Source organism: Gigantopelta aegis, chromosome 8 (genome assembly GCF_016097555.1).
Source record: "Gigantopelta aegis isolate Gae_Host chromosome 8, Gae_host_genome, whole genome shotgun sequence".
Classification (NCBI taxonomy): Eukaryota; Metazoa; Mollusca; class Gastropoda; order Neomphalida; family Peltospiridae; genus Gigantopelta; species Gigantopelta aegis.
Genome location: NC_054706.1, coordinates 22,838,217 through 22,865,977, shown reverse-complemented (window position 1 = coordinate 22,865,977; position 27,761 = coordinate 22,838,217). Strand labels below are relative to the sequence as shown.

Below are 27,761 nucleotides of genomic sequence, written 5' to 3'. Positions count from 1 at the left end.
TGGTGCAGGAAGGATGAAGTAGTCTTGTGCCGTGCCTGTATCGGCCATACGTATTTTGACACATTCATTTATTTTAAAGGACACTCCTCCTGAATGTGAACATTGTCAGTGTACACTGACTGTGCACCACATTTTAGTGGAGAGTAATCATCTGAAGCTGTCGAGAAATTATATATTTGGCAAGAGAAATGTTTTGGAATCTTAAATTTCACCCTGAATTAATTTTAAAGTTTTTAAAACACTTTGATTTGTATACAAAATTTTAAAATGTACATACCGTAATATTTGTATTGTATTGTATATTTTTACTGGTATTTCTACTCAAAACATGTAGCATGTATCAGCCATAAATACTGTTTCGGTGAGTGAAACGTTTAGTGATATAGCTTACAGCCAAAACTTTCCAACACAAAACCTTTCAGTGTTTTATCAAAACATGTATGTTGTTAAAAAAAACATGTACTTATAATAATTTATAAAAATTATTTTATATATTTTAAGGCAAATTACAAAATGAAGTCCTTGAGAACCAATGTTAACAGAAAACATTTTGGGTAAACAAATATAACAATTCTGATGTCTTGCAATCATGTTATAAGTTGAGCAAATGAATGGTTATAATGGTAAAATATAAGCTGCATTCTGAGTTTTAATAATTATTACATAATGTGAATATATCTGTATTCTTATTGGTCGAAAACCAGTCACATGACTGTCCGTAAATAGTGGTATTGCCCTGAGACGGTCTCACCGGTCCATCAAAAGTGATATTGCCCTGGGAGATTTAACCAATGAAAATGAAGATGAGACAAAATTCTATCCAATTAATGAGTAGGTAATGTAATGCAATGTCAACTGTTAATAATTGTAATGTAAACAAGCACAAACTTGTGACAAATAGCTTTGCTGTCCTTCAACAAAAAGACAACATCTTTAGTCATACTGTTTTTAATTCTGCAAACAGTAATTGTCAAATTGTGTGTGGAATATCTTGCAGATTTAGAAACGTACATGATAAATCAAAATGCAGTTGGAATTTGCACTCTCAGGATTTTATGTTACAAATAAAAAAATGCATTTGAATGTAATCGGTAACTGTTCAGTATAAATATATGTTCAGATTTATCACATTTTGTGTTTTACTTTGCTACTAATATGATTTTGGCACTCTTGCTGGTTATAATGTCTCGAATTTGAATTTGTTTTGTCTTAGTAATGTTTCAACTGTTTATTTCCGCATTCCTCTGCATGTCATACAATGTCATAGGATTATGTGACGTCACTAATCCCATCAGTTTTAACGCACTGCGGGAAATTATAAGCGTTGGCGTATTTCCATTCTGATAAACAAAGCAGGAATGTACGAGTCTTATGGATGACATTATGTAATAAAACAATTATTGACCACATTTCGGGCAATATCATGTTTTATGGACCGAAGAAATTGATATTGATCTCGGCCGTATAATAATAACTGCTCTAAATCGTCAGTAAAATTGTGAGGGGTGGTAGTATTTATATCTGTGGAGTTTATGTTGATTGATATGCTGCAGGTAGAAGTTTTAGGAGATTTGGTAGTATACACCCTATAAAGTTGTTTAAAAAGTAATTTTAATCACCATCTGCATTACTGTCCCAAAAATTATGTTATAGATAAATAAACAAATGTACTTCAGATTATGTTACAATTAATTCTTATGAACCTGCCTGTGTCATTTTGGGAATGCATAATTGGAAGAGAAAATGACAAGTCACATGCATGATTTGACAGCAGCGATTGACAAGTGATGGACTGTATTTGTGGATGGATGTGTGTTTAGTGTTGCTTACAAAATGGCAAAAATTAAAATGGCACAAACAAAAAGAAAATTTTCACCTCACGTTTATGCCAATGACTGTTTAAATATAATGGAAGATGTGGAATTAAGACACTAAAGAAAACACCGGTATTCGATAGTCGATCGAACAAGTGTTGAAAGTCTTGTCATCTTTTAAATCCTGTTTGCCCATGTCGTACATAAATTGAAAATTAACCAATGAAAAACAGGATTATATGCTAGTTGTATTAGAATCATTAAATTAAAATATACATAAAGACTTCTTTTTCCTTTTTTAACAGTACCTGGAGGGTTTTTACAACTTGCTTGGTCACCACTTGGTCCTGATTCTACAAACAAGAAAACAGTGAGATAAATACACAATAAATCTGTCTTACGCAAAATTTCACTTGGCAATTTTTACATGTTTTTGTCATAGGCAAATTGTTAACCCAATTTTAAACATTTACAACAAATAAACATACATTATTTTATCTTACATAGATTTTATTCATTTCAACTTATTTTCGTGCTTATATCCAATTACGGTTAAAGCACACTGTCCTAGGCACACACCTCAGCTATCTGGGCTGTCTGTCCAGGACAGAGTGTTAGTGGTTTGTGGTTAGTGAGAGAGAATAGGGTGTAGTGGTCTAACACCTACCCACTGAGTCGTTAAAACTCGCTCTGGATGGAAGCTGGTACTGGATCTGCAAATCCAGCTCCTACCAGTCTTATGTCTAATGGTTTAACCATGACACTACCGAAGCCATTGGTTTGATTGAAAACTCACACCCAGAGACATGATAAATGTTTTAGTACCAGTAAGTATAATTTATTGTGTAAATAACATCTTTTAATTTGTCATTTATTCATTTGAACGATCTACCAGAGAAGATAATGATTAGCAGTTGCTCAGTTTTCAATGTTTAATACAAATTATAATAATGGTCTTTGGATAACTTATATAGCTTTCTTCACAGAGTTATAATATAATTATATTTATGCTATCACATAATGAGTAACTGCAGATGGTGACTGCAATCAAAACGCCATCCATAGTGTCATGAAGTTAATCATGTTATAATGAAGTTTAATTTACAGTTACTTACTGCACCGTTATCACACGTTTGCTGAACTCCAGTATCTGAAGTGTTAATCATGTTATAATGAAGTTTAATTTACAGTTACTTACTGCACCGTTATCACATGTTTGCTGACCTCCAGTATCTCAAGTGTTAATCATGTTATAATGAAGTTATTATCCATATGGTTCAACATAACTGAGTTAATAATAATCATACGAAGCACACGTAATAAATAACAAGTGTAATGACGTAATTTTGAGAAGCGACATCATATCATGACGTGGCTTCTCCAGTCCTAGCTCAGACTGGGCATTTGAAATATAACGTCATTTCGACGTCTCCTAGTTGTGGCTGAAACATTTTGAGTTGGGTCTTGTTATTCATAAAGAAAACAACAATAATATTATGGGTAATAAAGAAATTGGTACACTTGCTGCAAGTCGTACTGATTTTACGAAACTCGTGTCAGGATTCATGTATTACCCTCGGGCAATACAAAGATCCTGACACTTGTTTCGTAAAATCAGTACGACACACAAGCTTACACAAGTATAATAATCTCTATTTACTTTACAGTTACTGCACCTTTATCACGTTTACTGACCTCCAGTATCACAAGTCATGTCAACACCCTGGGCTTGGGTCCTGGAATGTACACCAGCATCTGGATTATCAGCCTCACCTGGTTATAGAGATGATTACAGAAATAACACATGTATGATGATGATGTCAATATTAATATAATCAATCACTGTTGTAAGGTATAAAGAAGGAAATTCCAGCCTGAGGGAGAATTTTTTTTGTCCCTAGGGTTGGAATTGCCTTATGTATACATCACAACGGTGACTGATTCTTTTTCTTGCCCATTTAATTACAGTAACAAAACATTAATTTTGTAAGCTACGGTTTGTTTATTGTAGTCTGTAGAACGATTTCAAAACATTTCACCTACAAACTCATTTAATCAAAATATAGTCCACCTTATGCAATGATATAAAAATGTGACTTAATACCAATAAATATAAAGTTGAAAGTATTAATTTGTTTAAATATTTTTAAAACAATGATACAACATGAAATGACAAATATACAGGGGTGCAGAAATGGAAAATATTTCACTAGCCCGCTGGGCCAGAACCAACCAAAATTGACTAGCCCGCCAGAATTTATATAATGACAAAACATTATTAAAGACACTTGGTCAGTGATCAACAACATGTGGCAAACGAAAAAAATCAAACTGCCAAAAGATGATTGACAAATAAATAAATTTTGAAATATTCTAGTAAAGACTAACCTTTACACATTTCTTTCATATAGATTTACAAAATTCAAGTGGCATCCCGCAAATATAATTAATATTTAACAAAAAATATATTCAAAACACACCAGCAACATACTTTGAACGTAAACAAATACTTTTGAGGAACTATTGACCTTTTAATGGCTCTGTTTCCAGGAATGAGGCTAAATCTGAATAACTACCAAAACGGAACCATTTTTGTTGGCCAAAACGAAACCGATTTGGCTATAATGGCACCTAAGTGTATTGGCGAAAATGGTACTTTTTAATTTTATTTTGTAAATTTCATTTCAGCTATAATAGCATTTCAATGTATTGGGGAAAACGGTGTTACAAAGTAATACATAATTAATATAGCTGTTGTTTTATTGAAGATATCATCAGTCACAAATCTTAATACAGTTTTAGCCATACATGGGTTTTTTTTTGGTTCCATATACATGTAAGTCATATAGCCAAAGATCGTTCTTTGTTTTCGCTATAACCCATTTCCAAAATGTCATGCCTGCGCAGTTCGGAACTCCGAAGTCGGCAATGTGGTACATGTATTTTTGTGTATTGAACTATTTTGTCATCATTCTGAACCGTTTGTTTGAATGGTTTGGAATTATGTGGAGTTGCGGATTCAATGTAAAAAATGTTTTAATAATAACAAATAAAATTTACAATCAGTCAAAAAAAGACGGATCGCCTAATGGACTAGTAATTGCATTTTTCAACTCGTCCGTCAGAATTTTTACTCGTATTTGACGAGTGGGTGAGTACTTTCTGCACCCCAGCAAATAGAATTCTGAAAACCATGAGTTATGATGTCAATCGTCGTAAAGCATTAAGCTAAGATTCCATATACGCAGTACATGTGGTATGCCAATGCAACATAAAATGAAAAACATGTAAATACAACAGCTTGATTCCATATGTCCTACTGCATGTAGCGATTGTACTCAATGTAGCGATTGGTGCGAATGAGTACACAAAATCAGATTGGATAATCCAGAATTTTACGTCATGGAAAAGTTCATTGAGTTAGTTCGTCAACATCCAATACTGTACGACCCAACATGTCCTGAACACAAGGATGCACAATATTTGGGAGAGAATTTTTAAAAAAATCTCAAAAGAACACGAGATGTCTGGTAAATAACTTTAGGGCATTAAGACTACGGCAGCCCATAATATATTTTTTATTTACTTATTTTATTACATTTTTATACTTTACACAGAGGAATTAACGTTTCTCTCATTCTTATGTATGTAAGATATCCCATGATAGAAAGGTATGGAAATTTCTACCTGGAAAATCACATGCGCGTAGTAACTTGTTTAAAGGGCAATAACTCCCATTAGCAACAGACGCGGTAAAATATCCACCAGTTACCCTCCCCCACCCCCCACCCCATAAAGATATAATTCAAAATATTTTAATTCAAAAGAAATTGTATAAAATATTATCAATCTTATATACAATACCTAATATTTACACTAATTTCAATGTAGTAAACAGAAATACTGAATAATATTGTAATTGTTGCTGTACATTTTTATGCGCAAACAAAGTTTGTCATTTTCATAGATAGAGAATTTAAAAATACTGTTTTTATGTTAATACACTGTAAAAATTTTAAACATATATATACTGGGTATATTAAAAAAAGGCTTCCTTTTTTCAGTTTTACTCCGGTTTTACCCATTTTCTTCTGATAAGAATGAGAGAAAAAGACTCTTTTACATTGGGTCGGGGTGGATAGGGAAATCCCACCCACGCCTTGAGTTTTCACCTGATTTAGTGCCCCTTGGGTGGGATTTCCCTATCCACCCCCACCCAATATAAAATAGTCTTATTATTCCGTGGAGTTAATGTTTATTTTGCAGAGAAAAGTCATGTGATCGATCACATAACTTTTCTCTGTGGTGGAAACATTATTTCCGTTGAATACATTTAATTCCATGGAATAAGCATTAATTCCGTGGAATAAACGTTAATTCCGCAGTGTAAAGAATAAAAATAAAATACACCGTAGTGGACACATCTAACCTTTCTCTTCCTTCAACTTTTTTCTTCCTTAACTTGTATACATTGTTTTGATTGTATGGACAAACTAAAATTACCTTTAATTTATGAACATTTTGGTGTTTGTTTTATCAAATGCCGTAGATACACAGATAAAAAAAATGTGCGTGTTCGTCTGTTATCAACAATTTCTTTTTATTAATTTACATACTTTCTTGAGAACACCTATTTTGCTATTCGTCATTAGTTGTTTAAATTTCAACATACTTGGTTTATTATAATAATATGACTTAAGCAAATGTTTACGGGAGTTAGTGAAATAATCGTTAGCCGAATGAACCTTGCATGTAACACCAATCAATTGGTGAGCCTAGTTCGGCCTCGCCGGTTTACTTTAATAATTTTAATCGCTACTCTACGCATGAGTGTCGGCATATCTTGTTTTTAACTTGAAATACAGGAGAGATCAATGTAATGTAGTGATTGCAACAATAACTGGTAAAGGGCCTCCACCTGTGCTTCATGCACTTTCATTTTTTCTTAACGTTGTGAATATGTCGCAAAAGATTCTACAACAGCATAATAAAGAACGATTTTTTAAATTAATAAATATTTATAAATACAGGCTAGCAGTGTGTTTGTTGTTTGGTTATTTAACGGTGATAAATAATAGTTACAAATATGTATCTCATCCGACATTTGACGGCGACTTCGTTACTCATGCGTCAATCGGACCAATTGGTTTTTGTATTACAGAAGCACCCAACGACGGCCGAATAATGCATTGTTTGAACTACCCGATGGGTTGAACAGACTTTGATGCACAGACAGTGTTCGAACCAATGAATGTGTATGTGTGTGTATCAATCAGCGTGTGTGTGTATCAATCAGCTAGGAAATCACTTATTATTAAGATCTCATTGGTTTGACAATCGGGAAAACTCGGGAACTTTGTTGTTCCGTAATTCTATTGATGTTAACCTGAACGAAAAAGCATGACAACCAAAGTGCACCTTAGTACATTTCTAAACAAAAAACTAATTTAGACATTTCTACTTTCTGTTTCACGATACTGCCACGTGATTTAAAGCCAAGGACAATGACCTTGGTAGTCAGATTTCTAGTACACCTGAAACAAACATACATTGATTTAATTTCAACTCAGTAATTCGAATTTACCGAGTGTAAAGGATATATATTTTAAAATTAAATTTACATCAGGGTGGTTTTGTTGGGGGTTTTTGGGTGGGTTTTTTTATATGTTGCTATGATTCGAGTTAGTAGTATAATAAATAACGTGTTAACTACAGTATACCGATAATGAACCGTAACCCTGTTTGTAAAAATATATATTTATAAAAATTGTAGTAAGATATATTTGGGTAGAAAACAATAGATTTTGACATTTTCTCTGTAATTATATTATATTATTATTTTAAAAAAATTAAAATAGAGAATTTGCAGGTACGTAACATGAAATCATTACTCCTCAAACTTACCGTATTTGACCGGAAATAAGCCCAGGGGGCCAAGACAACTCATTGTGAGCTTAGCATGGGGTGGGCTTATTCCCAGACAAGCATGGGCGTAGGCTGGGGGGGTTCGGGGGGTTCGGACGAACCCCCCCGCTGAAGCAAATGGTCCGCTTTCAGAAGTAAAATATTACTATTTTTTTTTTTTTTTTTTTTAATTATTATTAAATTTTGTTTAACACAGTGCTGTATATGGCTCTATATTCATATAGGCGTCCATGCGTGCCCGTCGCTTGTTATTACATAGTTTTATTTTGTTATAAAATAATGTAGTACACCGAGCTCATGTTAAGCTTTCGAAATGTATGGTCATCAACAAGGATATGACGTCAGACGTTGACGAAAATATGATCCAAAGACATAGAAGCCTGGTGATTTCGAATTCCAAACGTAAGTACTTGCAAATGACACAGCCCAACTACATGTACCTATATGCACTAGTAGCGGCAGTATACTTATTTCAGTTGTTTTCCAGCCTAATTTTGTTTTGTTCAAAGGATAAGGAACATACACACTCGTTTTCAATATTTGATGCGCAAGCCAAAAATTAAAGCCGCATTATCGCCCAACCATACTATCCAAAGACATCTTATCTGCTCAGTGGTGTAGGAAGGTGATTTCCAAACGTAAGTAGGCCTACTTGCAACAGATATTCCCCCAACTATCAATATGCACTTAGACTAGTAGATATAGTATACTTATTTCAGTTGTTTTCCGGCCTAATAAATTGTTTTGTTCAAAGGATAAGGAACATACATGTAGCACTCTATTTTGAATATGTGACACGCAAGCCAAAATTAAAGTCGCATATCGCCTAACCATGTTATCCAAAGACAGTGCTCCACAACTAGTTAACGAAGGTCATGGTATGTGTTATCCTGTCTGTGGGATGTGCATACAAAAGAGCCCTTGCTGCTAATCGGAAAGAGTAGCCTATGTGTAAACATAATTATGGTCCTTGACCATATGTCCGACGCCATATAACCGTAAATAAAATGTGTTTAGTGTGTCATTAAATAAAACATCGGCAGTGTCGTACCGGATATACGTTTTTTCATTGGTTCGTATCGATAATTTGATGTAATTTTAGTAAGCGACGCCAGCTTCTCTGATAGCACAGTGCATTTTACTTCATAAACATGTTGGTAATAAATAAAATACCGCACTCGTTTCACTAGATATCATTAATTTTAGAAAACTCATGAACTTCCCAAAGTATCTGACCTCACTTTCGTTCGGTTAGATACCTTTGGGAACTTCATTCGTTTCGTAAAAATGATATCTAGGGAAAACCTGTTTAGTACTCTCTTGCTCACTCTCTTTTCCCCCATCTCCCTCTATCTCATGCATACGTGTCCACACACACACACACACACATACACACTTGACATTGACAACTTACCTTAAGCTTAAAATGTCCAGTACTCATGGCGACTGTCATTTTAGAGTAGGCCTACACGATAGGTTTTATTAGCGAACAAACAAGAGCTTTTTAAAATAATTTTTGTGGTCATATTTTACTGTAGGAAACATGCTAACAATGTAACTTTAAATAAAACAGTAGAGCTAGTGTTGTTGCCTAGTTAGGCCTCGCATTATTGATAATATATACTGTAGTTCAACTCGAACCTTTGATCGTTGTACTCCGTTTTGAATTACGTATGCAACTTTCTATTCCAATCCAATACAATGGAATAAATGAAAGTATAACTTAGTGTGGTTTTAAATTGTTTGCAGCAAACATTCGAGATGGGCAGGCCAGAGAAAAGAAAACAGGAACTGAAAATTGCATCCAAGAGATGTCAATCCCTGGATAAATTCTTTAACAATAAACGACCACGACCAAGAGAAGGGCAAACCCAACAGGCACCACGAGAAGAACGCCCGACTCCTGACGAAAAAAGTAATCCATCAGAATCGCCATCAGGGTCTGCTAGCGAAGGATACAAAGAAGAATCCCAAACCAAGACACCTACTGCAACAATTAACGATATTGGACATATCATTACTGCAACAATGTCAGTACTAGATATTAAAAAAGCAATTGAAGGACTCTCTGATGGAGAAAAATATACACTAATCAAACACCATAGCCAGCCGTCCGAAACATATACATTTCCTATAATATATGTTGGTGGCTGTAACCGCAGTTTTAAACTCAGCTGGTTGAAGGAATATCAATGGTTAGTTTATAGCCAAAAACTCGATGGTGCCTTTTGCATCATGTGTTCACTTTTCTGTATGAATCGAGAAGGGAAAGGGCAATTTGTCAATCGGCCATTTATAAATTGGCAAAAGAAGTCCGAAAAGTGCAAAAGCCACGAAAGCAACGAGTACCACCAAGAGGCAATGCAAATTGCAGACACGTTCATCAAAAGTATTGAAAATCCTAATGCCACTATTCCAATTTTGATGGAAAACAATAGGTCAAAGAACATTGACAAAAACCGAGAAATACTTCGATGCATTGCAGAAGCAATTGTGTATTGTGGCAAGCAAGGTATAGCATTACGTGGGAAGAACGAACACTTGGAGGATGAGAAAACAAACCCGGGAAATTTTCTCTCCTTGATCAAGGTACTGGCTAGGTATTGCTCAACCTTACATGAACATTTAATGGAGCCACAAATGAAATGTGTCACTTACTTGTCACCACAAACACAAAATGAGTTACTCGATGTTATAGGCAATCACATAATTCTCGGTGACCTTGTCCTAGAGATAAAGACAGCACAGTTCTATAGTATCATGGCGGATGAGGTGACATCTCATAACACTGAACAGCTGGCTCTGTGCGTCCGCTTCGTGGATTCAGATGAAAATATTAGGGAGGAGTTCATACAATTTTCAAAAGTGATTCGCACCACGGGTGAATATCTGGCCAATGAGATCATTCACATACTGGAAAACCTTGGTATACCATTGAAAGATATGCGTGGTCAAGGATATGATGGGGCGAGTAACATGTCATCTGGTCGAGTTGGCGTCCAGGCTAAAATCCGAGAGCATGCTCCATTAGCAACATATGTGCACTGTAGTGGCCATTGCTTAAATCTGGTTATAAGTCACGCCTGTAACATACCAGAAGTGCGTAACATGATCGACAAACTTAAGAACTGTTGCCTTTTTTTCCGAAATAGCCCAAAGAGAAATGAACTTCTTGAGTTGATTACAGCGATTAAAGTCGAGAACCAAACAAGGAGAAAAACTTTAATTGATCTCTGTCGGACCCGATGGGCGGAGCGCCAAAATGCCTACCAACACTTTTACCAGTGCTATTTCTTTATTGTTGATGCCCTACAGGTGATCGGCTACAAGATGCATCTTGAAGAATACAATGGTCTACATGAAGGTTTTGCAGAATTGTATTGGGATTGGAAAACACAGACCCGCAGTGATGCGCAGCAGTTGCTCACTGGTATAACAAGTTTTGGCTTTATTATAGTTTTCCTCACAGTCTACCAATATCTCTCACATCTTTCTGGACTTACTGTTCAGCTCCAAAGCTCCTCTCTGGATATTATTCATGCATATAATGCCGTGAACGATATTAAAGATATCTACAAGAAAGAGCGCCATGACGTTGACAGTAATTTCGAATCTGTAATTTTCAAACAGGCAGAGAGAATGGCAGCAAAAGTGGGTGTTGAGCCCAATAAGCCAAGGGTCAGTGGGAGACAGATATACCGTGCCAATAATGCTGCAAGTAGTACTGTACTGGAACACTACAAACTGAACTTGGCAATTCCTTTCTTGGATCATGTGTGTGAAAATTTAAACTCTAAGTTTTCTGGACTGGCTAAAACTGCAATTTCACTGCTAGGACTAGTACCATCTATACTTTGTGAAAACAACATGTCGATTGACGAAATCCTACGTATGTACAACGAGGATCTCCCATCACCCGAGGTGACCGACCTAGAATTGAAACGTTGGAAAATGCGATATGAAAATGTGTCACCTGAGAGGAGACCTTCTACTCCAGCTGCTGCGTTGAAGGATTGTGATGGAACCCATTTTCCTAACATAAAAACTCTTCTCAGGATCGCATGTACTATTCCAGCAACCTCCTGTGAGTGCGAACGAAGTGCAAGTTCATTAAGGCGTTTACATTCATATGCGAGGGCAACGATGGGGCAAGAACGCCTGTCTGCATTGGCACTCTTGCACATTCATTACGATAAGGAGATTGATCTTGACCGTGTCGTGAACGTGTTTGTACAATGTCATCCAAGGCGTCTTGAACTCTCATCGATAATTAAACCATAAACCAGTTACGATCTAGTAAGTGGAATTTCTGTGGTTTGTTGTTCGTTTGTATTGTTTCTTTGGGTTTTTTAAAATATATAATTGTAATATATATATATATGTATACGTTGTGTGTGTGTATGTGTGTGTGTGTGTGTGTGTGTGTGTGTGTATGTGTGTGTGTGTGTGAACAAGGGTCCACTTGGTTCATATCCGAACCCCCCCATGACCAGGTCACGCTACGCCCCTGACAAGGGGCCAGTTTTGTTGAAAAAAATATTAATAATAATAATAAAAATAAATAATAATAATTAAATTAACTAATAATAATTAAATTAACTAGGAAGAAAAGAAAAAACGTTCAGTAGCACGTCTATTGATTAGTGTTCCATTTGTTATTAATAAATAATAATTGTTAATTAATTAAAAAAAAATTTTTTTTTTACTAGTATCTAATTATCAGAAACACACCTATGTTAAAATTACTTAAGTGCTGTTTATTTACATCCAAAATTTAATGCCGAGAAGACTTAAAACAACAGCAATTAACAACAAACTCAATAGCGTATACACACGTTTCTGACATAGTCAGCCAGCTAACACTAAAAAAAGAATTGTCAATCTAGGTCATTGTTCTTAGCCAATCAGAATAAGGTATTTGCCTAATTAGCATTAACTGCGGACCCAGAGTGGTGGTAAAAATAGACATTGGTTTTAGTTCAGACTTGGGTGTGTGTACTTCAAAGAAATACTGCATGCATGAAATTGAAAACAATGTTACACACTGTTACTGTTAGACTGCTAAATCTCACTGGTGGTAAAATATTGTGTTACATTTGTGTTTAATTATCTGCAGGAGGTATGACCTTTTGAATGAACTTTGAGCAAACTTACAATTTCGTGTTATTTATAAGGTGACGAAGTTGGGGGTGGGCTTATTTACGAATGAAGGCCTAATTTATTAAATGCTATCAAAATGGAGGGGGGCTTATTCAAAGACATGGGCTAATTTCCGGTCAAATACGGTAATCATGTTCATGGGTGCAATTCCTCTCGGTCTCTTGCCTCTAATTCTGATTATTTTGAGGGGTGTGATTTTTTCCCTCCTCTGCATTTTGAGGAGTGTAATTTCCACCCCGCTCATAAGAATTTTGAAGAGTGCAATTTTAGCACACACACACACACACCATGTTAATCGGAATCAGTAGCCGCATAAATGGAAACACAACAAATGCCAATGCCTGCACCGCAGTCAGACGCACCCAGACCGCAGCCACATTAATGGAAACATAGCTTTAATCCTTGACCACATTCATTGCAGTAATGTCAGAAAATACTACTTAATACTTTAATTTTAACATAGCGGCACATTATCAACTACTTAATAATATCATGTTTTTAATGAAACATACAACTGTTTTGTTTAAATTTTATTACTGGAATAGTATTTTATACAGAAATATTACGATTAGAACAGTGTAAAATTCGGAATTTTTCCGACTGAATGCGGTAAATGGTGAAATGTTATATGTACTGAAACTATTTCACTTCGCCTATTTCTATCAAACTTCTCCTCTTTCTTCTGGGAAGAGAGAAGTAACTTCTCCTACTTTTTCAATTTTAGATTAGGGCCTGGGATTTCACCAGATTCATAAAAATTATGTAATCTAGATATTTTGGGATTCCATCTCATGTTACGCTTCTGACGCAAAATATGGGATTCACAAAAGCACGGAATCCTACTGAATTTGCAGTCTGCAATATAGTAGAGGCAAAATAATACAATTCCTTGACCAATTTACGGGGACAAAGGTTTGAAGTTGTTTTTCATATCTTCAAAGCCTTCTGAATAGCGGGGGATGACCCTCTCAAAAGTGTGGGCTATTTAGCCAAAGTTAACTAACACAAACATCAGAGCCCGTTTATCCTAGCACGTGCTACGGGCCCCGTGGTTCAGGAGCCCCCTGCGGTGATGTGTATATTTATTCCTGCCCCCTTTCCCCAAGGGGGTTGCAAAATATATATCCTGGGAAGAGGGCCCCACTGTTATTTGTGCTACAGGCCCCGCGGATCCTTAAACCGGCTCTGACAAACATGATGCAGAAGGTACCTGTAGCATTGATTTCTTCAACTAAACAGACACATTGTGTACATCTATTAATTTTTTCATTAGCGGTCCCCACAAATCACCCGCCTAGTCAGTATCAAATGTTAAACACAAAGATAGGCCGATTAACCCAATTAAGTGATCAAAACATATACATGTAATATGATTATTTTCCTTTCATGCATTGGTGTCGGTAACCAATTCATACAAAAACAATCAAGTTCTTAAACTTCATGCCTCACCTATCACTACCTCCGCTATTAGTTCCCAGTCAAATGTACAGGAGTTTTCAACTCTCTTTAAAGCATCCACCATGACTTGGAATGTTGCTTGTTGACCAGATTTTTGCTTCCACTTGATCAGGCAACCATGAATCTTATCAACAACATTAGCTCCTCCTTGTTCTGCTTGCTGTTCAATCTGGGCCTGTTTTAGTCCTAGCTCAGTAGCCAGCTGCTGCCATCCACTACCTAAATTTTGTGCAATACCAAGAAGATCTTTCTCCGTCATCACTTTACATTTTCTTTTATCAGACACTTCACTGAACCCCTCTGAAATAAAGAGAACAAAGTTAAATGTCAGTACATAAAGGCTATTTCATAGGGTTTTTTAATACGATTTTTATGTTAACAGGTGTACCCAAAAATCTAGGAAATTAATGGATATATTTTGTTTTAATTTTTAGATAGATTATAGTAAGAGAATTGCTATTTAAAATTTGTAAAAGTGCATGAAATAAAAAGTCCAATAATAAAAAAACACATTTCAAACCCATAACCACCCAATATACATCTTTGAATATATTTAGTTTTTATTATGTACCCTTAAATTATTTTCTGGCAGAAAGCCTGCTACCTTTGGCAGAGGTTGAAACAATTGGTTGTCTAATTTTCGACTGTTACCATAAAATAATATAATTAATCACTTTTCGCATCTAGCAATTTAAAGCAAAATTTACAATAGTTACCACTTGGAATAATCATCATGTATTATTTTGTTTTGTTTCACCTGTAATATATTTTCACCAGGACTTCCTTCTTCCTCCATGAATGATTAAAGAAAATAACACTGGATATATAGAGGTTATTACCAGAGTGTTTTTTGGTATCGTCAATATCATATATTAGGAATAAAAATTGTATTATGCGAGCCTCTGGCGAGCATAATACATTATTTTTGTTCCTAATATATGATATTGACGATACCGAAATACACGAGGGTAATAATCTCATTATCATATAAGCTCAAGCTTAATACAACGTGTTTTTGTAAACTGTACACACAACTTTAATTCCAGTCCGCCATTCAAATGACATAAGAGTATGTGGCGTGGTGTATTTTTTAATCGAAATGACGTCAAACTTGAATGACGTCATTTTGGTTGTCCTTACATTAAAACAAAGTTATGCCCAACATTTTTTGTTTTCTGAACGCTGGACAGCTTTCTGTGTCAAATTGCCATTGAAATGTTTTTATTTGATGACTATGAATGCATACGTCAATCATGGAGTGTTACCCAAGTACGTTTGCTTAAATGTCAATAAACCTAGTGCCGAGACCTCGACTAATTTACATCTAATTTGCAAAGTTATCAAATTCTTAAAGTATGTGATCTGAAAAATATCACATACTTTGATTGCACTGAAAATGTAAGATATTATATGATAAATTGTAATTATTTTTGTTTTATTCCAATATATAACAACAAATGTGTTTTATGTCAGTATGTGCAGCAAACGTACATGAAACAGTTGGTTTGAAATCATGATTACAAAATCCTAAAGATAAAAGGAACTGGCTTCTAACCTCAGCCATTATATATTATCTACATTTGTACAGGCCTGTATAAGAACAATATTTGAAGTGTGTGTGTGGGCAGGGGTGGGGGAATACAGTCTCTAGTGAGGGATACAAACTAGATTTTCATCTTTATATCATCTTTATTTATGTAGAGTAGTGAAAATTTAAAACATACATTTCTGTCAAGTGTGGGATGGAGAACAAGCCCCTTGGCCCACCCCCACCCATTCCTACGGCCCTGATGTATTTTATATTAATAAATACAAAGACTACATAATGATATTGTTGATAGGACATATTGGTTGTAAAGTGATTGTCAGTATGTGGTAATGTTATAATATTTTCCAACATTTCGGTGTTTCTGTGCCTAGCTGTGGACAGTTTTGACACACGGTGAACAAGATTTATGATGAAATATTATTACATTTTGTGTTTTTCTTCTAATTAGGTCCATTTGCTTCAGTTTACATTAAAAAGTCATACAAACTCATGTTTAAAAAAATTCTTGTTGCATGCTACACTGTGTAGCATAAAAATCAGTTCAGTGAACGTTAACGACAAACAGTCGACTGAACTTAATTTTATGTATTAACTGATATTTTGTTACAAAATAACTGGGTATCAATAAAATTTGGAAGTTTAATATCTCGGAACAGGTGTGACGTCACACGGCCTACATGTAGTTACCGATCATCCGGGTCTTTGGGGGTGAAGCAAAGCCTTAGTGATTACTGTTTTACATAGAATAAAGTTATCATATTCACTTTTTGCATGCCTTGCATATTGTCATTTATTTTCTGAAGCTAACACATAGTTGCATCATGTCTTATGAGTATTATAACAGCTTGGGTTGTCAAATAAGAGAATCAAACGGGAATCTGAATTAGTATAATCTGTATTTAGTACCGATGTGTTTTCGTATAGCTTGTATGTCGAGGGGACCTGACTAGAGGCAGGTTGGGCAGAATATAATTTTTGTTGATGCAATTTTCAGACAATGTTATAAATTTTAACAATTTTGAAATGATAAGATAATTATTAATATTATAATAATTATGATGTGAGCTACAAAATATATAATTTGTATTTATAATAAAATTTGTATGCATGATTAAGATAATTATTTTTATGATTTAACATAATTATTTTATTTCCAAATAGTATGTAATAATTAAACAATTGCAAAGTTGTTACTTTACAACTTTAAATTACAGTATTATTATTGTCATTCTTATTATATAGATGTAATGAGAACAGTTAAAATGTTCCACTGAATACATTCTTTTATTTTTAAAACAAAATACAGTTTCTTGAAATAATGAAATGATTTTGTTTTTACAGATGGCAAAATTACCTCACGATGTTTCCCTTCCTTACCGGTTAAAGTAAAGTAAAGTTTGTTTTATTTAACGACGCCACTAGAGCACATTGATTTTTAATCTTATCATCGGCTATTGGACGTCAAACATATGGTCATTCTGACACTGTTTTTAGAGGAAACCCGCTGTCGCCACATAGGCTACTCTTCTTTACGACAGGCAGCAAGGGATCTTTTATTTGCGCTTCCCACAGGCAGGATAGCACAAACCATGGCCTTTGTTGAACCAGTTATGGATCACTGGTCGGTGCAAGTGGTTTACACCTACCCATTGAGCCTTGCGGAGCACTCACTCGGGTTTGGAGTCGGTATCTGGATTAAAAATCCCATGCCTCGACTGGGATCCGAACCCAGTACCTACCAGCCTGTAGACCGATGGCCTGCCACGACGCCACCGAGGCCGGTCCTTACCGGTTAAATGCAGGCGAAAAGAAAATAGCAATAATAAAATATAGCCAACTTCAGACCTCGTCATCTAAGGGGAGCAATATATCTCTCTCTAGCTACCCATAACTCCCTTGAAATTAGCTTACTTTGGCAAGTGAATTTATACATTGTAGTATCAATATGGTAATATTTTAAATTGCCCCCCCCCCCCCCCACCAATAATCTAAGTCAGGGAAGCAATTAATCACTCCCCTGAGTTATTTTCATGCCGAGGTTTACCACCTACTAAAACATAGTGTTACCTCATCGAAGAAACAAGCAAATGTTTTAGGTTTAACATAGTATACATGTATTTAGTAATACAACACAAAAACTTACCTAAGTTAATATTTATATTGGTGTTGTTTTATAGCTAGTCACAATGGATATTGCAGATATTTTCTTGTTCAGACTTGTGCTGTATTGGGAATTGTTATTGCAATTCAGATTTAAGTAATACATACAAAACTAATTTTTAATAATATACAGTTTAAGAAAGGAGATGGAGCAGGGGTTCTAGAATACGGTGGCCCGATGCCCGAGGCCAGTGGTTATTGGATTCGGGCCAGTAAAAGTTACTTTGTGCGATCACAATGGCAAGTGATCCCCCCCCCCCCCCCCCCAATTTTTTACACCACTAGGATCGTACGAAAACAAAGAAACATCTACAAGTTACTTCTTCCGATTTGCTATCACATGCAATATTTCACTAACAAATAATTGGCCACCAGTAATCTTCGACCCATCCATGACATCAGTATACCTATCGATATAACTTTATTCAAGTTACAAAGTGTAAACGCTGAAAAAACAAAGGTTTATTGTTTGGCCCCATTTTCTTTTTTACACTGGAACCCATAGATTTGTTACTCTAATATTAATAGTAGTACAAGAAGCGTAATATGCACAACAGTAGCCAGTCTTTTATTAGTTTTAAAGGTTGCATATTTCCATTTACATTTGCAAACTTTTAAACATAAATTATTAATTTAACTTATAAAATATCACATAAATTACAAAACAAATAAAAAATAAAAATAATGTACACATCATGAAATAGATAAATTTAACAAAGTACCTACATTGAAAAATAACTAATTTTGTCTGTGTCTGTGTTGTGTGTTGTGAGGGTGTGTATGTGTGTGTGTAAGCCGTAAACTGTAATACATGTACACTTTATGCTATTAAAGGTTCTTGTTTCTTTTTTGTTTTGTTTTTGTTGTGTTTGGGTTTTTTGGGGGGATGAGGGGGGGGGAGGAGTTCCCATTCATAACTGATCATAAGTACATAATGGTTTCTTTATAAGTATCAAAATGAGAATTATAATAAATTGTTTGTTAAAGTTAATCCAGGTTACAAACAAACATAATTATCATGATGTCAGCCCTTCTTATCGTATTGTGAGACATTACCTGAGAACTTCTGATATTCACCCATTTGAAACAACTCTGCTATTTGATTCGTAGTCGTACTCACCCTTTGGCCGAGATATTCCGAGTGAATTTCTTTCAAACTACATTTTTTTCTAATTATTTCCCATACCTTTTTGTTTTACTTGCTGACAAATAGTTTATTGTATATCATATATGAAAAAAAAAAAACCTTTCAGGAAAGAATCTCGGGCTAGTGAGAATATGTGGCGACAGCGGGTTTCCTCTAAAAAAACAGTGTCAGAATGACCATATGTTTGACGTCTAAGCTGATGATAAGATAAAAAATCAATGTGTTCTAGTGGCGTTGTTAAATAAAACAAACTTTATCGTACCGTCATACAATTTCAATCGACATATGTTTTCGATACTTTGTTTGTAACTGCATGTATTGCGAGATTATGCGAGATATTACGTCACTATCAGCCTGAACATAAACAACAAAGTGTCTTTTTCCTCACAATATTAAAAATGCTTCAAGTAAAGCTGCCAACTTTATGTTTTAATTATAATACCATAAATAAAATTTATGGAAGGCTGGATGGGTTACCTCTTATGTCATTCACAGCAAAGTTCTTTTCGGTAATTCTAGTGTAATGTAAGTATGTTTTCAGTGAACACTGTCTATTGGTCTGAAGATTATTCAATATTTTTTACAAGTTGCAAACAGTTTATGATTTTATTTTCAAATGAAGATTTTGATGTAAATTATTGCACGGAGTATAGACCCTTCACTGCCATAACAAGGACAAAAATAGACAGCTAATGAAACTATCGAAAACATATAACGTTTGTGCAAATATACCGGAGACACCTGTGGGCAATTCCGTGGTCAAGTGAACCAATACGTCATTTTTAGAAACTCATTCAAGTGAGACATGTTTGGTATCATTTGAAAGGTTATTATCTCTAGTGTCAAATATTACATTAATCCTTTTTCAGTAGATGTGTTTTAGTCACTTATAATGCAACTAATGCATCAACCATGAATGCAGCAATATTTTACGAAAAATTCTATTAACACATTTATCAGCATATTTTTTATACATAAGTGAGTAGAAATAAAACTCTTTATACAGAAATAATTCCAGACATGTCCTTTGTTAATTGACTTAATATATAAAAGACAAATTTATATTTCAAGCAGACTTTTAACCATAATATGTTACTCATGTGTACGTCCGACACCAAAATATAACATTTTTTAATCTCCACTTCTGCTAACTGGTTGTAAAATGTTACTAACTGAGATGCAATGTTAATTTTATATGGTTGATCAAAAAATATAAAAACAATTACTGAATATGTAACAATTGCCATGCTACTGTGGTGCTGTCGGAGTGTACGTCCGACACCATAAAGCATGTTTATTTTTTCCAATTTTGAAGCAAAGTATTGATATTTATGCAATACCAGTATGATTTTAGGAGACATTTTTTATAACTAGAGCCAATTATGAATACCAGTATTAATATTTTATTCATATAAGTGGATTAAGAGAAATTTATTAAAGTGTGCAAAAGGCAGCTTCCCGCCAAAAGTGTTGATTATGTTTTAAAAGGTAAAAATTATACTTTCAGCTAACTGTTCATCTCCATAACAAAATAACAAACCCAGTAATTGCATTTACTGCCAGAATAATACAAACTGAAACATTTGTAGAGGATCACAACTAACATGGTAAATGTGACGTCACATTTGAGGAAACCACTTTTACATCCAGGTCCATAGTCACTGACGTCACATTTGAGGAAACCACTTTTACATCCAGGTCCGTAGTCACTGGGGGCTGCCACAGCTACAGTTACCCCCATCTTATATGCCTTTAATTTTAGAATAATGAAATTTTTCTGTGGTGCTGTCATCTCATAGTCATACATGTAGCTAGTGGTAATTTTTCTTGTGTCACTTGTCATTTGTAGGTGTACACTAGTCACAAGGTGGCCACTTTGCCCCCCACCCCACCCCACCCCATGTAGTCATAGGTGTTACCTTGAATTTCTGAATGGTGTTCATCTTAATTTGCATTGAACTAGTTGTGTTTATGGCTAATTATATTTAAGAATTCTTTCAAAACAAAGAAAGAAAAAAAACATGGCCAAGAGGGGGTTCATCCCCACCCCCTGAACACCGCCCCCCCCCCCCTCCTGTGATGCACCTGGTAACTGTTTTTCATTTTCTTCAAACAAAAATAATAAATCCTAGCTCAAACTGTGTTTTTGTTTTTAATATCATCTTATTTGTTAACTATAATGACTGTTTTACAAAACTTGTACAGTTGTATTTCACACAAATACGTACGACTGTTTGAATCTACTACTAACTTATCCAATAGAGACCTTGTAATAAATGGAGATTATTATTTGAATATAAAAAGAAAGAAATTTAAAAACATGTTTTGGAAAGATGTTTTATACAGTTGGGAGTTAATTCAACAAAAACTAATTTTGGAAAAAATAGAAGACATTATAAGCTCAAATATTTGGTACAACAGCAACATAACAATAAATACAAAACCATTCTGTTATAAAAATTATTTAGAAAAGGGAATAATATTTATAAACGATCTTCTTGATGAAGATGGAAAAATCTTTACATTTGAGAAATTAAAAAATATATATAATGTAAATTCACACACTTTTTAGAATATTCATCGCTTATAAACAGCATTAAGGCATTTATAAATAAAGCAGACAATGTTAGAAATGGCCACTTTACATTGCTACCTAATCCTGTATTTCCTGTCAAATTTAATATTATTCTTAAGTCAAACAGGTATTAAAGATATGTATAAATTATTAAATTTGCGAAATTATTACACCAACATCACAAATAAGATGTAGAAACCAAGGTTTTGCTTTTGACTCAAAAGAATGGGGAAACTATTATAGAGTACCTTTTATAAGTCTCAAAGATACAACTTTGATATGGTTTCAATACAGAATTATACACCAGATACTAACAACTAATACTAATACTACAGAAACCAATTTTTTTTATTAATATGAGTCAGTAGTGCACACCTGATATGCTTGGGTCGTAGTTCATGAATCAGTGGGTTTTTTCCCCATCCCAACTATCCTAATCATGTTCGTTGTACATAATAATCAAATTTAAGACAAGTTGATTCCTATATATGTTTATCTGCATGTTCACCAAACCACTGAACATTGAAAAGGTATACCCCGGTATATATAATTGTGTGCATCAAATTATCTGAATAGTACATATTGTAATTAAAAAATCAAATGGTCTGCATCAGTGTATACATGTCATAATTATATTTCTATAGTACTACTCCTGAAACTCCATTCCTGAAAGGGAAAAGAAGTCAGACTATACTAATGAACCAAACAACATAAAATTAGAAGAAAACATTATTGGTTTATTGGTTCATTTTTGCAACATATGTCTCTACATTTACATGTACCAATTACTAAATTAATAAATGCTTGATTTTCACTCGCCTTAGCATTTTGACAAGTGCGATTTTTCACTCGCCTAAATCGCCGAGCTTTGTAATTGTTGCGACGGAGTGTCACGAAACGTAGCTGAATGTGGGTGCTGTCGGGTTTCTTTCTGTAGTATGTGTATTAGTGATTAATATGTGGATTTTTTTGTATCAGTTAACTCGAAAATGACCGATGTAAAGGTATTTGACGTCAAACATAGGATTGTTGTGGTATTAGAGCGGGAATCTTTGCCTACCGTTTGGTAGTCAGGAATTGCCAAAAATATATATAGGTTGGTCTCTGACTGTAATGAGAGCGTATTTATGTCCAAATGTCTGTCTAGCTCTCTTACAGTCAGAGTACTCGGGCTAGTTACAGGCGTGAAGTTTCCTACATGATTTCTTTGGCCAATGACAGTCTCATGTCATGATTAGCGAAGTTTTTTTGGTTTTTTTTTTTTTTAATGAATGCGTATAGATCCATATGTCTACTCTGCTATAGCATTTTCCATTAATTTATCGTATACATTTTTTGTAGCTTTCACGTGTGTTTTCTTCAAAATATCTAAATATGATTGCCAGAATAATCCGGCTTATTGCACTAAAGTAGTGCAAGTCGGGGGGGGGGGGGGGGGGGGCAGAGAGGGGGGGTAGTAGGCGTGGCTTAATGTTTTTGGGTTCATCGAGATATGAACAACAAAAAAAAGCACCTCTGGACCAATCAGATTGCCGTGAAGTGTACAGACGCAAAGAAAATTTAATTATATACAAATAAACATCTACTCTTATAGGAATAGGACACAATATTTATAACATGCCCTCACACATCACAGAGAATTAGACATTACCATGTGTGGGTGAAAAATTGCAGTTTGTGTGCATACGTCCGACACCATGCATATTTTCCCCTGTACACCTAAAGCGACATACAACCGTGTCCGGTGTATCGGCGCGTCCGGTGATTCGGCGCACTTGGTACTTTGCTTGAGTATGCTTAGGAAGTTGTCATGTTGTCGGAGTTTTTAACGAATTAAAGTTCAATTCCTTTTTCAGTGGTTAATCAAGTATCAACATATTTATTGTTAAGGGTGCAATTAATTTATTTATTTTAGAATTGTCAATAATTATATAATAATTTCAAAATAAATCATTCACCTGTTTTCGTGTTTATAAACGCGAAGTAGGTCATCCTTATTGATATTAAGAATGTTAAAACCAGTCTAAAAACACCTTTCCCGCATTTTAAAAATTATACTAAACAGTATAAATGTAATTATTTTTGTTCGGTTATTTTTTTATTTAAACCGAAAAAGAAAAACACAGGCAAATGCAAACAAAACGAAAATTTTACACCTTAATTGACAGTCATTCCAGTTCACAATTGTCACATTGTTACAAAAAATAAAAGCGAAATAAGATCCATGTGTGTGCACAATCTACCCGAGAAAACTAAAATCCATGTAGGCATCTTAGCCATGCATGACAATGAACATGTATGCATCTGCAGTAGGCCCTACTGTGCCACTCGAGAAAACGATTCCGAAACTGATCATGAGATGGGTCATATGTGATCGTTCATTTTCATAGTAATATTTTTAACAAGACAAAACAAAAAAGTACTAAAATAATTCTGGGACAATAGTGTAGCGTCTATGGGCTAAAAGTGAGGTCATGGGCGGTTTATAAATAGCGGGGTAAACGATCTACATCTACTGCGCCGAAGACGCATTTTATTAAATATTTCACAATGTTCACATAGAAAATGGTCCTTGAAAGCTTAGACTCTCAGTTTGGCCAGCGATGAAGTTAGACGTGGTTTCATGCGCTCTCAACTTACCCCCCCACCTGGGGGGACTGATCGCTAGTTATGGATCGCTGTTGGAGTACCGCGTCGCATACACCGGGTCACGGGCAACCGTGACCTTGGTGTATGGCGACGCGGCTACAGCCAAGAGGAAGGGAACTAGGAAGAGGAAACGTGCGCCAGGGGCGGCTCAGGCGGGGACAAAGCTGGCGGCTCAACCGCCAGTGGCGGTCCCGTCTGCGTCGCCGCCCCCACCACGACCGACTGTTCAGATGCGGGAAGTGGAGCAGCCAACCAGTGCACCGCGACCAGCGTCACCTGTTCCCGCTCGTCGTTCGTCTGCGTCGAGACCCCCACCCACGGGGGACTCCGCGACGGCGACTCTGGATGTTGGGGCTGTCAAGAGGAAGGCCGTGACCCCCCCGGAGGACCAACCAGCCAAGACGCGGCCTTCTACTTCCTCTTCGGGTGACTGGAGAGTGGCAGCGCGGAAAATCAAAGGCCAGTACTCTAAGTACTTGGTGGGAGACGTCACGGACCCCGACAGACTGCCAGGCGGGGTCTACGAAGAAAACTTCAAGACGTTTCCCGATGGCCACCAGGTCGCCATCCACACGGTCAAACTACGGGGAGTGGAAGCTATAGTAGTGACGTCGCGCCGGGATGATCTTTACCGACAGGGATTCCTCAGCCATGACACGGATAACAACACCATCCACAGAATCATGAAGATCGTCACCGGCGCCCAGTACCCACAGATGGTCCACTGCCTTAATACCCACAGCTACAGGAGACTGGTGCCTCACTTTGAGGAGAGGAACAACATCACCTCCCCGTAGATGCTGTGCACCCAAACGGCCTTAACGAGGCCACTCGTGTGGACATATCGATCGGACTTTAAACTTTTAGATCTGCGTTCAAAATTTTATGTCGAAATTACTTTTTTTTTTTTTAAATATTATTAAATAGTCCGATCCTCTCTTCTTTCTCTTATTTAATTTTGGACTGTCCTTCTAAAATGCTCCAAATTATATAAATATTCGACCGAGCAGTCAATTCTTTTTTATTTTTGGCTTGTAACCTTTTTATTTTTTTATCTATTAACTTCTTTACTAATTGCTATTTTCAAAATTCTGCCCAGTTTCTACCCCCCCCCCCCCCCCTCCATCCCGAGTCAGGCCACCGATCTTATCGGAGGTCGGACTCGGGATGGGCGTGTTCGAAACCCTAGTGGTATATGGGCACGTTAAACTAGTTATCATCATTGAAAGCTTAGGTGCGCCAATACACCGGACAACACTGTAAGGATGGAATAAAGTTTATATATAATAATGGTGCCCTAGTTGGTTCTTACAATGTATAGCAATAAAAAGTTGTGGAACTTTTTGTACCTTTATGTAATGCTTGGCTGAAGTGTCTGAAATGTACGTCCGACACCACGGAATTGCCCCTGTACGACTTAGCAGGCAGTGTTTTTGGAGGAAAACTTGGCGTTCATGGGAAATTATCACTGTTTTTCACAATAAACTAATGTGACATGTATTGTATGTACGAAATATTGTTTATATTATATTTAAATTTTTTGCTTATCGTATCGAAAACATATGACGCCAGGATACTTTACTTTTGTCAAAACAGAAACCGAAACCGGAAACCGAAGCCAAATTTCATAACCGCTTGGATGTTTACGTTAACAGATAAAATAAAACATTGATTTCATTTATGGATTCATAAATTACAATAAGGTATGTATTGAAGCTTCTATGTAAACTTGTGTAAGTCGATATATAATGATATACAAGTTTGATCATTAGGCCTACAGCGGTGAAAGACACGTGTTGACAGGTGATGCAAAAACACGTTGATCGAGTATGGCAAAATTACTTTTAGTGCATTCATTTTCACACACACAAACTATAATACTTACCCATAACAAAACAATTTTTTTTAAAAACAATTTACAAATTGAAACGCGGCACCAAGTACCGAGCGGATTCTAACAGCCAATGGCGAACAATCAGACTTTCCGACAGGTGGCGCTCGTGCACTATACACCATTCCTTTTTCTAAATGTCGTAAAGCACCGATCGGTATATCCACTCTATTATTCCCGACTTAATTGTGCGCAGTATGTGACTAAAGCGTAGAACGGCTAAAAATTAAAGTAAATAATAAAAATCTACGAAATTCCGCAGTTGGTAGTAAAAAAAAAAAATGGAAGAAATAAAAGAACAAAATGTCCAGCTAAATCGTGGGTTTTCCCCAACCACGTAGGCTACTCCCTACCGTTCTTACAACTTTCTATCATATATCCATCATGCCAAAACCATTAAATGTGTACATATTTGACTGATAATACTTGAGTGTTTGCAATAAAAAAAACAATGGTAACAGCATTTAATAAAGTTTTAATTTGTAAAACGCCACGTTCCATTCTTCGCTGTTTACTTCCGGGTTCTATTCAATGTTATTTGTTTACTATAGTTTGACACCCAGTAGCCTACAGGCTGAGTAGCCGATGTATTTTTCATGATGGGGTGTCGTTAAACATTCATTCATTCATTTACTATTCAATGTTTGTTATCGCGATTTAATATGAAGATATACGTGTTTAAAACCACAAATTATTCGTTTGCAGAGTAGAGTAAATTCAACCAAATTTGTCAACAATTATTTTTAATAAATTATTTCAGTGAAAAAAACAAAAACAACCCCAAACCCAACCCAAACAAAATAAATTAATAATAAATAAATAAATATATATATATATATATATTCAATTTAAAATAAAAATGTTTTAAAATGTTTATATGTATACATGTAATAAATTTTAAAAAATCAATAGCATACATATATAATTACAGAAATAAATATTAAATTTTCAAATGATGAAAATTAAATAGGAAATTTAAAATATTAAATATATAGTTTGTTTAAAAAATTTTTTAAAAAAAATACACATGTAAGTAGAAATATAACAATGCTTTTTCATACACATTTACATGAAATTAGAAATGATAGTGGTATTGTTTTATCAATATTTATAATTTGTTAATGTAAATAATTTAATTTGTGTGTACAAAATGACATAATCTGATAGGAATTCTGATTTCACTGAGCCTGTTTTAACATAAATCTATTTGACCTCCTGGTATCTAAATTTTATACTTTTCAGTACTTATATTAAGAAAAGTCCATTGTAAATAATCTTTATCATGGTTCATACACTTATTTACCAAGAAAATTCATGACTTTCCATGATTTCCACTGATAATGAAATTAACAGCAATTGAAAACTGCTTTAGACATTATACTATTTTTTCTCTCCAAAGGCTGCAAGAGTAATAAATTATAAATTAAAGAAAC

The 27,761-nt window shown here is 35.2% G+C and overlaps 1 protein-coding gene across 1 annotated transcript in view; it reads right to left on the bottom strand.

Moving 5' to 3' along the window:
• The window catches only part of LOC121378786 (ankyrin-2-like), a 42,935-nt gene extending 16,525 nt beyond the window's left edge, over positions 1-26,410 (bottom strand). The window contains exons 1-4 of the mRNA XM_041507103.1: positions 26,323-26,410; positions 14,349-14,657; positions 3,510-3,587; positions 2,123-2,167 (exon numbers count right to left, since the gene is read on the bottom strand). Of these exons, the coding sequence (XP_041363037.1) occupies positions 2,123-2,167; positions 3,510-3,587; positions 14,349-14,657; positions 26,323-26,326 (436 nt within the window). The 5' untranslated portion in view covers positions 26,327-26,410. The remainder of the gene's footprint in view (positions 1-2,122; positions 2,168-3,509; positions 3,588-14,348; positions 14,658-26,322) is intronic.
• Between the last annotated feature and the right edge of the window lie 1,351 nt (positions 26,411-27,761).